Source organism: Thunnus maccoyii, chromosome 14 (assembly GCF_910596095.1).
Source record: "Thunnus maccoyii chromosome 14, fThuMac1.1, whole genome shotgun sequence".
NCBI lineage: Eukaryota > Metazoa > Chordata > Actinopteri > Scombriformes > Scombridae > Thunnus > Thunnus maccoyii.
Genome location: NC_056546.1, coordinates 14,393,588 through 14,405,931, shown reverse-complemented (window position 1 = coordinate 14,405,931; position 12,344 = coordinate 14,393,588). Strand labels below are relative to the sequence as shown.

General features: G+C 38.1%; 1 protein-coding gene across 2 annotated transcripts; it reads right to left on the bottom strand.

The window, feature by feature from the left end:
- Positions 1–2,590: 2,590 nt before the first annotated feature.
- On the bottom strand, positions 2,591–11,960 carry plek (pleckstrin). 2 transcript variants are annotated; one of them, XM_042434471.1, is made up of 9 exons: positions 11,851–11,960; positions 8,140–8,295; positions 7,692–7,873; positions 7,458–7,549; positions 7,179–7,363; positions 6,808–6,912; positions 5,324–5,407; positions 5,125–5,194; positions 2,591–4,978 (listed from the first exon to the last, which is right to left on the bottom strand). In XM_042434471.1, the coding sequence occupies exons 1-9, from the start codon at positions 11,890–11,892 to the stop codon at positions 4,839–4,841; spliced, it is 1,056 nt and encodes a 351-aa protein (XP_042290405.1). In that variant the 5' UTR covers positions 11,893–11,960; the 3' UTR covers positions 2,591–4,838. The 2 variants fall into 2 exon arrangements, with proteins under 2 accessions (XP_042290405.1, XP_042290406.1); XM_042434472.1 differs by lacking the exon at positions 11,851–11,960 and adding an exon at positions 9,941–11,835.
- Between the last annotated feature and the right edge of the window lie 384 nt (positions 11,961–12,344).

Here is a 12,344-nt window from a genome sequence, read left to right as displayed (position 1 = left end):
TAGTTCCAGATCTGGTAATATTTTCATTAAATAGAGAGGTTGCGGATTGTTGTTTTTTTTATGCACTTGATGATTTGTGAGAAAGAGACTGTTCATTGGATAAAACGCTGATGGACATACAACAAACTGGCAGAGGACGGACGACAGAAGAGCAGAGGACGCACAGCAGGTGTGCAGAGGGGTGTCCTACCAGTCAAGAGGACTGATTCACTCCACATCTCTTCATCACTTCGTAGAGATAAGTTCTCACCACACTCCATTTGAAGGAAAAAACACCCTACCTGGGTAGATGACTTTAAAGGACAGCAAAAGGGGAAAAACCAAATGAACCTATCTCAAATTATTTGAACTAAGGGAGATTTTGTGGTGTATTTTGAGATCTAGTTAATCAGTTGCACTAAAAGAGGAACAGAGCACTGTACCATGTTCAATGTCACTGTTAAATGAATGCTGGCTATACAGTATGATCTGAGTAAGCTAAGCAGGTGTTGTGTTATTTTCATTCCTCTGCTCCCCCTTGAAAAGTACCTAGGTTAAGCACTTGCGTATATATCCCTCCATAGTGTATGAAGTAAGTGCCTACAGATGCATTTTCAAATGTGTCCACCTTAGTTTGAACAGAATTTGAGAAAGCAGTGTCTTGTGTGTGTCAATGTTTCCCAAAGCCCAAGATGCAACCTAAAATGTCTTGTTTTGTCCCGACCAGCAGTCCACAACCCAAAGATATTCGGTTTTCTATCATAGAGGACTAACGAAACAAGAAAATATTCAAACCTGAGAAGCTGGAACCAGAGAATTTTGGCATTTTGTCTTAAAAAAGGACTCAAAATGATTAATCAATTATCAAAATAGTTGGCGATTAATTTCCTGTCGATCAACAAATTGATTTATCAACTAATTGTTGCAGCTCTACTTTGTCTCTTAGCAGAGAGGGTCATTTTTAAAATCCTTTAAATCTGCTTGTAAAAACCTATACACACATGCACTTTTATTTATAGGGTACATCTCAGTCTTTATTTTACTATATCACAGATTCAGCTGTATTGTATCTTCATATAGTTTTAATCAACTTAATGCAAAGGTTCCTAATCAATGCCCATATCAAGTTGGCCATTACAATTAAGCACACTGCATTCTTCTTTGAATAAAATACCTTTTGTCAAATTGTTACAGAAATCAGTAGTCATTTATGCATGAAGTATATCAGCTGTTGAACGTTTATCGCACTGTCTCCTTCATCCATGCTGATAGCATTTGTTGATTGTACAATGAAGGATGATTGTTGCCTCCTCCAGATCATTTTTTTAGAATATAGTTGAAATGGGTGCCGTGTCTTGGTGCTGTGTTCTATAATTACCACTTAGAGTATAATAGTATGTAATACATACTGATTGATGTTATCATGTGATTGCTTTAATCATAGTTACAACTTAACAAGCGTTCTGGCTGAATGGTTGCTTTCTTGAATGGTCGCCGTTTGCTTCCTTCAAATTTCATCATAGACGCATGAATGATATTTGTTCTTGTTTTTCATTTAGGAAGGCATACATACATCATGTTCTGCAGCTATAGCTTTGCGATGGACCACAGGGTGTAGACCCTTCTCACAGCATGTATATATATAATGCATTAAGCTGTTTGATTAGTCTAACCTATTTTTCATCATGCTCTTCCAAGTATGGTAAATTGCATATTAAACATTGGAAGCAAGATACCACTTTGCTACAGTATGACTCAAAGCAACAGTCTTAGGTTGATATATAGTGCCCTCCTGTGTCAAAATGATAAAACACACACATAGAGCACATGTAGAAACACATGCAGACATGCACGATGATGGATGTTTTTTATTCAGTACCAATAACTTCTAAAACAATTATTTGATCATGAAAATAGAAATGTCAAACTCATTAATGTTGGTCTTCTTGTCAACAATGATAAAAACTAAAAACAGAATGAGTACATTTCTGTTGCTTACACAGTCACAAAATAATGAGTCAGTGTCAAAGACAGATCATAGTAATGAAAGAAAGGCAGCAATTGAAGGCATAGCACCTAATCTTCTCATGATGCACTAATTATAACATTTATACAGATGCAGATCAGACAGTGAGTGAATGTTGGTAATGCATATTCACACATATACAGTAGGGGTGTGCCCAAATACAAATACATTATTCAGCAAAGCACGAATAGTGGGTTTTTTACAAATATTTGTTTCATACCAATATTTTAAAAATTATTTGTTTTCAGGAAGAAAAAAAAAACATGTCAAATAACAGCATGCAGGTCGGTTACATCGCTATCTTAGTCTCCTCGGCTCTGCTGTTACATCTATCAGCAAGTCTCAATGAGGGGAGTCACATCAACCTGCTGCATGATGCACATTTCCTAATTTAGACATCACTCCCAGAGTTTGGGGTGTTCCCCAGAGATAAAGCTGAGCTACTGACGCATGCAAAGTGCTTACAAGGGATTCTCCATAACCTGTTGTTCCCCTTCTCCTTTCCACAAAGTTAGGTGGTAAAAATAGGCAATAAATAATAAAATAAAGCGCAATAAAAACAAAAACAGTATTTTTAAGCCTCTTTCCACATTTACTCGAATACAAATACAAATAATTTTGCTGCCTAAACAAATACAGATACAAATACTGGGGCCCTCCTCACATCCCTTATGTACAGACATCAATCATAGTAATAATCCATTAAATTGTATTATTGTTATCTAATTTATATCACTAATTTAGATTTACATTTTTTTTCTTTGAAGCACAAATTACCTGTCTCTGCCTTCTGGCTCACACTGTACATGTGATGTCTAGACTGTACTGAAGAGATGAAAAATAAAACATCTGTGTGAGCAAGCGAGTGTGTGATTGGTGCCTATGGGGATCACTACAGAAAGGACAATGCTGTCCAAGTAATTCAACACACCCTGTTGAAGGAAAAGAATTTATTGGTAAAAGGTGACAACAAGGCAAAAGTCAATATCTGCAAAAGAAAAGTGTTTATGAAATTAAAAGGTGGTTCTAGTTTATTACAACATGGGTTTTGTTTTCAAAGTTTTGGCCACCATTCATATCATTTATAATAACCTTGTACTCAGCAAAGTAATTGGTGAGATTAGGGAACACAGCATCATCACTACAATGAAGCTGGGCAGGTTGAGAAACACGAATGGTCAGATAATCAGAGCAAGCCAATAGTAAACAAGCCTTTTAAGTGCCCTGGTAGCTGGATGGAGATGATGCATACCACATAACTGCAACATCCCAGCTTCATGCATGTCATACCCCTCTCTATCCCCCCTTGATTCCTGTCTGCCTCTATACTGTCCTATCCAATAAAGGCAAAAATCTCAAATAAAAAAAGTAAAAGGAAACCAGTTAGTTTACGTAACCACAGGATTTGGAGGTTTAGAACAGAAAGTAAACTCTCACACGTTAAAATTTCTCATTGCACAGGAAAACTGTGTGTACACAACTACTGCAAACATGATAGATCAAAGCTGAAAATATCTCTCAACAGAAATTACAATGATTAAGGCAGGAAGATAACAAATATTATATGTTCTTCTCAAAATAAGCACAAGAGAGAAAAAAAGACCTGATTTTCCTCCAGTTGGAGGAACCATGATCGGATGACTTGTGACTTGTTTGTCAAACAAAAAGTCACCCAGGTTTCTGGCTGCAGAGTTGATATTTGTAGAGAGGCAGTCAAGACTCCTCTGCAGAATGGGGATGGACTAATTTACTGTGCAATATTTTGAGCTGGAGAAAGGTCTTGGGCTTCCAACATTTGATTTCTGATAAATAAGATATTAGGTGATGTAGGTTGCCCTCTTCACTGTTTTTTTAATGGGTCATATACGGTATGAGTGTCAATGGTGGTGAATGTTATGTTTGCGGATATTGTGCCATCGTGGGAGCATCTACTGCATATAGAGAATACCGTAAAAGGAGGCCAAGGATGGAGCCTCAAGGAACACCACATGTAGGTCAGAGGGGTTACCAAAGAGGAAGCATCTCAAATGACAACTGAAACCAGTCTAAGGCAGTATCACTGAACCCAACCAATTTTTAAGGCAACCCAACAAAATTGCTTAATCAGCTTTCTGAAATGCAGAGTTAAGCTAAACAACACCAGCATCAGCTGTTAGTAAAAGATAATTGGTTTCTTTAATTAGGACAGTGTCATTGCTGTAAAATGACTTATTTTTCATGTTGCCGGATCTCAGCAAAACACATGGTGAGTACAATATTATCAGTATAAAAGGATTGATGGGCAAAACTACAAAAATAACAGCCAAGTTGTGACAAACTAAAAATATCCTTTAATTGTTATCACTTTAAACTGTGACATGACGTTTTAATGCAGTCATGGTGTAGCTCGAGTCATTTTTGTCACTGATAAAAAGTGTCTCAGATGCAGCAGGCCTGTGAGCCATAAACTGACACTGAGCTGTGGAGGCAGAGTGTGATTCAGACGACCACACTCAGGAACTGAGTGTCGTTATATGACAGTTCAAAGTAAATGAAACATTTGAAAGAAGAGTGAACAAGGAGCAAATCAGAAAAACCGCAGTGGGAAAAATATCAAACATGAAACCAAGTACACAGTTTCTCTTTCTTAGTAACCACTCTAATGTGTCACTGCATTATGCATTCTACCATGTTTAGAGTTTGTGAGTTTTGCAAGTTAAAAGATACAAGTTAATCAGTTATTCTCAGCTGATACACTGTTAAATGTAATTATATTTTGATCAAACGTGGGACTTTACAATCAATAAGTTTGACAGTGGCTGGCAAATATTCTACTACTGCTCAGCTGCTTCTGTTATTTTCCACTTTTCGACACTGCCTGTATTGCTTTGATCCACTCCTTTCTTTCTTCAGTTGTAGCTGCTTGGAGGAAGTAGTGAGTCTCATCTGAAGTGATGATCTCAAAGAGGTTGCCGTCAACGTCGTATTTTTTGGCTGAAACCAGGAAAAGATGAGGAAAGAGAGTTGAAAGAGATGAGCTGATGAGAAGCTGCTGACAGTTAACACCAATTATATTTCACACACTGTCACAGTGGGGAAGCAACAAGGCATGTGTATCCTGTGGCAACGGTCTCACCCACCATCAGGCACATACTCCACAGCTGTAACCACAGACCCACGGAGATGGATTGAACCAAGAGGTTCTTCACCCTGACACAAAGGAAGAAAGGAGCACAAGGGAGGAGTAAGACAACTGATGTGAGTAGAAGAAACTCTGTTGACATTATTCTTTTGTCTCAATTGGTTGTCTAAATTTATTTCAGCCTTTACAATATTTACCTTTGTAGGATCATAATAATGCATATAAGCAGGGTCGTCTCTCAGTATGAACTTTCGCACTTTCCAGTTTTTCCTCCTATGTCCCTGAAATTAAACAACATAGCATCTTTCAATGAATGCATTTGCAATGAATGAGAAATTTTCAAAAGTGTGTTAGCAAAAGAGCATAGAAGCTGGCTTCTCATTGGGAGATTATTGTTGGAGACATTTTTGTATTGTGTATATTAGTATGTGTGTATATGCAGTAGTATCAAGCAGTAACCACTGGGGCTGAAAAATCAAGCAAACACAGAAGTGCCAAAAATGGCAGTTCCTCAAATGGCTACTTGAGGCTGGCACCAAAAGTGAGTCAATCCCTATAGAAAATGCCCAACTTTACAGCAGAAATGTGAAACAAGTTTACAGTCTGATCCAAAAAAACAGCTTTGGTCTCTATAGCTCATTTCCCTGTTCATGACAACTGTACAAGGGGTGAATTTTTATATAACTCACCTGTTAAAATTTTATTAAGGCTGAAAGTTATGCATAATTAAGGGAATGGCTGCTTTGAGTGACAGGTGGATGCTGTCACAGGCAAGTCGCTACCATGGCAACAATGTTGGTTAGGTAACATAACCATGGTGTAACCCCAGACTCGCAGAGCATAGGTGCAGCGTTAGGGTCAGCTCCATCCTCTCATCCAAATATGGTCACTTCTGGCTCCAAAAACCCAAGATGGCGACGGTCAAAAAAGGCAAACTCAAGGTTTCAAAATGAGAGTCCACAAACTAACAGCTGACATTACAGTGGCTACGTCCATTAGTTTTTACAGTCTATGAATAGTATGCGTTCACCTGTGGTAATTCCCTTTTAGTAGGTGATATGTGGAGTATGGGGAAGGTACACATAGGTGAGGCAGTAATCACAGAGCAGGTGTGTTGTTTTTTGGCACACAGTTTTTTTGACCATACAGGTGCAGCGTACCATTGAGTCATATTTGTTGTTTGCACGGAAATTATTAATTGACATTAAATGTGTGTGGATTGCTGTCTACGCTATGGATAGACCTGATTATGTACAATAAATACACTTACATATGGCTAAAATATGGACATTTGGGATTTTAATTATTTAACCCATATGCTACACAAAGGCAATGCATCAACGAGGCAAGTACCAGTGTAGCAGCCCCTCGGTGGCTTGTAGGTATTTCTTGTTTTTGTCAAGTCAAGTCACTATAATTATCATTATTTGTTTTTTAAAAGTGAAATGTTTGCAAAGGTGTCTCCATCTCCCATTTAGTGCATTAAGTCTTTTTAAAGAAAGGCTAAAATCACCTCAAGCGAGCATAAAAACCTTTTGTGAAACTGTAAAGTGACTTGTGAAGTCTTTTTGATTTTTGCTATTTCCATCAACCTTTTCTAATGTGATACTTCAAAATGCGCAGAAAAGTATGTTGATGGAAACACGACTTTTGCAACGCTTTTGCTTGCTTTTTAAGTCACCTGTTTAAGTAAACAACCCTGTTTTATGATGTTTCCTCTGAATTCTTCCTTCACAAGCACATCTTCATCACTGGAGTATCCTTCACAGAAGAACCCGCTGTCTGCCTGTCACAAAGCAAAGCAATGCAATATGTTACATATATATATATGTATGTATGTATATATATATATATACAATATGGACGTGTAATTTTTCATGATCATTCCCAGCTTTATTAATAATGTCTGATACATATTTGCCAACATTTGTCTTGCTGAAAGTGAATAAAGTGAATATGATATCAAAAACCTACTGAGAAAGACATAATTTGTACTTGCAATAAAGATAAAATCTTTTTTTTTTTCTTTTTTCTGATACTCCGCTTACTTACAAAGTAGTAAAGAGCATCTGTTTGATCTAAGAAGGCAGATTGGTCTCCACCCTCAGCTCCCTCTTTTGACATGTCACCTGCAGGCTGGAGAAAACCCTCAGTCAGGAGCCCTGTTGCTAACATGAGGGCCTCAGGTCTATTTCTTGCTTTGTCCTTTGAGATCAGCCATTCTACCACTGTTGCACCTGTGCAAAAATAGAGAAGGAGTTAAAAATGTAAAAGGGATGTTAAAAAAAATCCTCCACACCTGTAACATACAAAAGGCTATGACGGCAATACCAGTGAAGCAGTGGTTGAAGACTCTATTCTCTTGCTCCAGTTTTAACTCTTTGACTCCATCATCCTGGTCTTTCATCAGAGTGTACAGCTCACTGAGAAAACACAGTGTAAATGCTGTCAACATGTCTGGCACATACTATCATTAGCACAAGCAATGCTTAGAATAAAATTTGTCTGTTTACTGTTTTTTTCAAATTATTGTTTCCACAACCAGGAGGACTTTTCAGAACATACTTCAGGTTGATTGTGTCAGGCAGGCGAATGGAGCGTCTTGTGGACTTCCTAGCAAACTTTCTTCCCCCCTGTAGGCAGGTAATGGCCCTCTTGATGTCCTTGACCCAAAACTCTCTCTCCTCCACATGTGAGGCTTGGAAGAAATGATCCTGTTTCTTTTCTGTGGTGATCTTGAAAACCAACTGAATGGTGCAATACTAATCAGTCAAATTGTTATATGTTCTTTTTTCACTTGATATTTTGCCCTTAAATATGAGAAAATCAACAAAATACAGAAGCTAATTTGGAAAAAAAAACAACTTAATTAGCTTTCTCAAATTAACCAAATCTTCAAATTCAGCATCCTAATTCTGAAGTCTATTATAAATCCTATACTATTGCTTTCACAGCTCTTATCCTTGAATACTAGTTCTACTTTTTTTAACATGTATATTTGACATTTTCTTACCGTCCTCTTGCCAAAATCCTGGCAAGGACTAACGAGTGTGGCTCCCTTTAGAGGGATCATTCCTTTCGGAGAACGGTCTGTTTTCTTTTTATAGAATTCCACCCCATCTTCTGACAGCACCACCCACACAGCTTTCCAGGAGTTTAGCACTGTACCCTGAGGATCAGTAAGACAGGTGACAGCAGGCAGCCTTGAGCAAAGGTGCAAAAGTACTGGTCAAGAATGTAGTTGAAACGAAGCAGTAAATATTTACATTACTTTATAATTTCATCACTAAAGGTACTCTTGTCTGTTAGTTTGATATCCTCCTCGTCCTCTCTCAAGTCCCAAACTGACCACTGCGAGAGCACCAGGAATACAGTAGCACCGTACATCATACTTTCAACATTGACCTTCAAATCCGAGGGAGAATACAAGGCTTTGAAGGTCAGCGTCACTCAAAAGTACAAAAGTTTACTTTTACATTATGTAACATGAAAGCTAAATTTCCCTCTATAAATGTTAAATTTGCATCATGTTTCATTTCACACACTGCGTTTGGCAACATGAGGTGAAAGAAAAACATACAGGCTTAAATGAATGAAATTAAATGAATCTATGATGTGCTAGGCACCATGCACCAGCTACATGAAAATGCAGAAATTAATCTAAAGCATGGTGCTGCAGTTCTGAGTTCTGGTAATACATATGGGGAAGAGGAATCACTGACTGGGGCAGTCCACTCTTGGGCATGTATTTTTAAATGCTTCATTTCACTTAGTTTTGTTATGAGTAAATGTATATGCACCGTTGAACTTGCAGTGTCCTCTGCTCCCCTCAACCCCTCAGGGAACAGAGGCAGGTTGTCTTACCAACTGCTTTGAGAAAGTGAAAAATATTATAACACTTGAAGTTACGTAACTTAGGCTAGAAACAAGCCCAAAGTTTTCCCAAAATGTTTCTACTGTGAGACATATGCCTTGAAGCATCACAGCAAAGCTGTGTGAATAACGATGACTGCACTTTTTGCATTCAACCATGCAGGGGATAAATAAAATAGCAGAAACATGTAACAATGTGGTGGTGAAATATCAGCCTTTGACTTCTGAACAGCTGTATTCTCCAATCTTATTATTCATGTCTTTAACCATGTGTAACAGGATACTGGACCAGGGATAAGGTGCATGGAAATGTGGTTTCATTCTTCAAACAGCTCCATAAAGTCTCAGTAATGTTTAGATCTGTTGTAACATTGTGTGTAGTTTCAATACAAAAACTGAGTGTGTGTATGCACAAAGTCAGAAACATGTAATCCAATCTTTGCCTCTTTATGGAATCCGACACATATCAACATTTATCTTCTTGTCAACAAATGCCATGAAAAGACCAAAACCAACAATGCATTAACCAATCTCTCAATTCTGACTTTCAATATCCTGTCTCAGGCACTCAGCCCATCCGCCCCCTGTGGAGACAAAAAAACTTTAAAAACAGATCATAAATATATATTTTCACTTTTAAAAAGACTTAGTAATTTCATGAAACAGCTGGGAACTGTAGTTTTTAGCGAACAATAAACAGGAGTAAATAGTGTACTTGTTGGAGACTTTTTTCAGTTGTGAATAAATAATTTTCTGGAGCTCTAGTGAGTATTACAGTAGCAAGCCAGTGTGCAGGATTGACTCAAAAGAAACTACAGTGTCCATATTTATCGGCATTACAACACCATTGATGTGTTTTTTAAATAACAATGTAGGTATGTGGCACCGAGGAATAAAGGTCTTTGTACACCAAGTCCGTTGTGTCAATCACGTTTACACACCGACTCTGAAAGTTTCGTCCGTCATTAAAATCTTCGGAGCAGTTTCGATTTTCTGCGGGGGTTTTTTGCATCCGTCAAAGCCTTCACAGAGTTGTTTGACCACCCAGAGCCACCGTACACGCAAACAACACAGCCTCGAAACACTGATACTATCAGCTTTAGCAGAGAAGTTATACACAGACTGATCACAGAACAACTATTGATCATGATCTTGTCTGCATGTTGCAGCGTTTTGAGGCTGTGCCCTGAATATCTGCGGATCCAGTCGAAAGGCTGATCACCTGTGTGTGTGTGTGTATGTGTGTGTATGTGTGTGTGCTGCCAGATCGTGGAAATTGGTGGTCTTCTTTTTACTGTGTGGTTCTTTCTTTTTCTTGCAAGAATTTAGAGGACCACAAAATTACCCTCACTGCTTGCCTCGTATTGCAAATTTTCGCAACGAATATAGTAATAAAACACATCGGACTCAGTGTGCAAGGTTTCTGTGCGTAACGATTTTTGTCGGATGACGGATTAAAAAAACGCATACGAAAAAAACGGATTTGGTGTGCAAAGACCTTAAGATATCAGCCCTTGGCTACACAAGAAATACTTGTTAATAGGATCAGTTTATTGTTGGTTTTGGTCTTTTTGGGTTTGTTGACAACAAGAAAAATACAGAATATCACCAGATTTATCCATTAATATTGAATCATCTATTTTTTTTTAATCTGCTGACATGAAATAAATAATCGAGAAGGCATTTGGTGCTTGTCCGTCCTTTGCAAGAGCCTTTACTGCTGGACGTTGATTTTGTTTGGGGGTTGTTGTTTTTTACACCCTCTTTTTTGCCTAGAGTGTGGTGTTTGATTTCACTTCTATTGAATGGGCAAAGATGCACCATTATCTGACTGCTCTGTAATAATGAAGAAAAGTCTTCCAAGCATCTTTAGGCATGACGGTCAGGCACAGCTTTGGCCATTTATAGCATCCATAGTGTCATGATGTGTTAATCATCATCATCAAAACTAAGAACAGTAATCAATAAAAATTTAATAAAAAGAACATGGGGAATAGAGTGATGACTGATGGAAGACACAAAATGTAAACTAAACTGAAAGAATAATGGAACTGAGCACACAAAGCAACTACTTTAAGTTTATAATTTTACCTTTATAGTTTTTATATTAGATGTCACTTGTCTACTTTTTCATTTACACTTATCCATGTCACAGTTGGCTCGCTCTCGCTCTCGACAAACGTATGTGTGTGGGTGCTGAATGTGTGAACTGGTCACATTCTCACTGCACTTTCTTTTTTTCTTTTTTTTAAACAACAGTTTATGTTGTGGGACAATAACTTATATGTTGTTTTTGTGCATGTATATTCTTTATATGTCTAACCCCTGGTGTTCGTGAGAGCAAAGTTGGAATGTGTTTGTGGAGGTCATAGTATATTTATGACATATTGCAACGAGCGAACAAGTTCAGGACAGAAGCAGGAACTTGAGTTTTTTGTTGCAACTGTAGAACAGAAGTGTGTAGTTGTGTTTGATCATATAGAGTAATGTCACGTGCACATCTGTTCCTCTTGGTGCTTGTTTAACCTGGACCAATATTCCTCTTTGTCTGTACTGTTTGCCCAGTTCAATGTATTGTCAGGATTTTTTTTTTTAGCTCTTCCTTTTTCATTTTTTCACAAGTTTGTTAACTGTTGCGTCTGGACTAAAACCGTCACTGACAGTGATAGTGTTAGTCACCACTGTAGTAATCGTCATCTATCTCTTGTAATTCAGACTGTGTCTGCACCAGATCTGCCTGTTGTAATGTCAGTTCTGTTATAATATCACTAATGTTAGACTTGTCAAGCACATGTTCAAGCTCTACCAATAAAATGCAAGGAAGTGGATTGTGTTTTCTTGTTATTCTTACCTTTTTCACCAGGTATCCCTCTCTGATCTCCTGAGGCTCCATTATCCTACTCTCTGCTGCTGTTGGCTGCAACTTTTGTCACTTTTTAACTGTCGAAAACATTTCTCACAGAATCCACCTACTCTCTCTCTCTCTCTCTCTCTCTGTCTCTCTCTCTCTCTCTCTCTCTCTCTCTCTCTCTCTCTCTCTCTCTCTCTCTCTCTCTCTCTCTCTCTCACTCCCTCTCTCTCTCTCTCCTCTCGTTCTTTCAAAACCACGAACACACAGAGACATACAAGCGGAAGTTGTGCTGCTGGGTGTGTGACAATGATGACTGGTCAACCAGCTTCCTCTTCTCGGCAGTATTATTAGTTACAGTTACTGCTCTGCTGACGTGTAAAATTTAGTGTCAGGGTTGACAGTTCAGATAAAAATACTTTAACAAGTCTTACTCCATTGCAGTTTCGGTGAACTCACCCGTTTAATTTGGTCTACCACTGGAAAAGAAACACAGT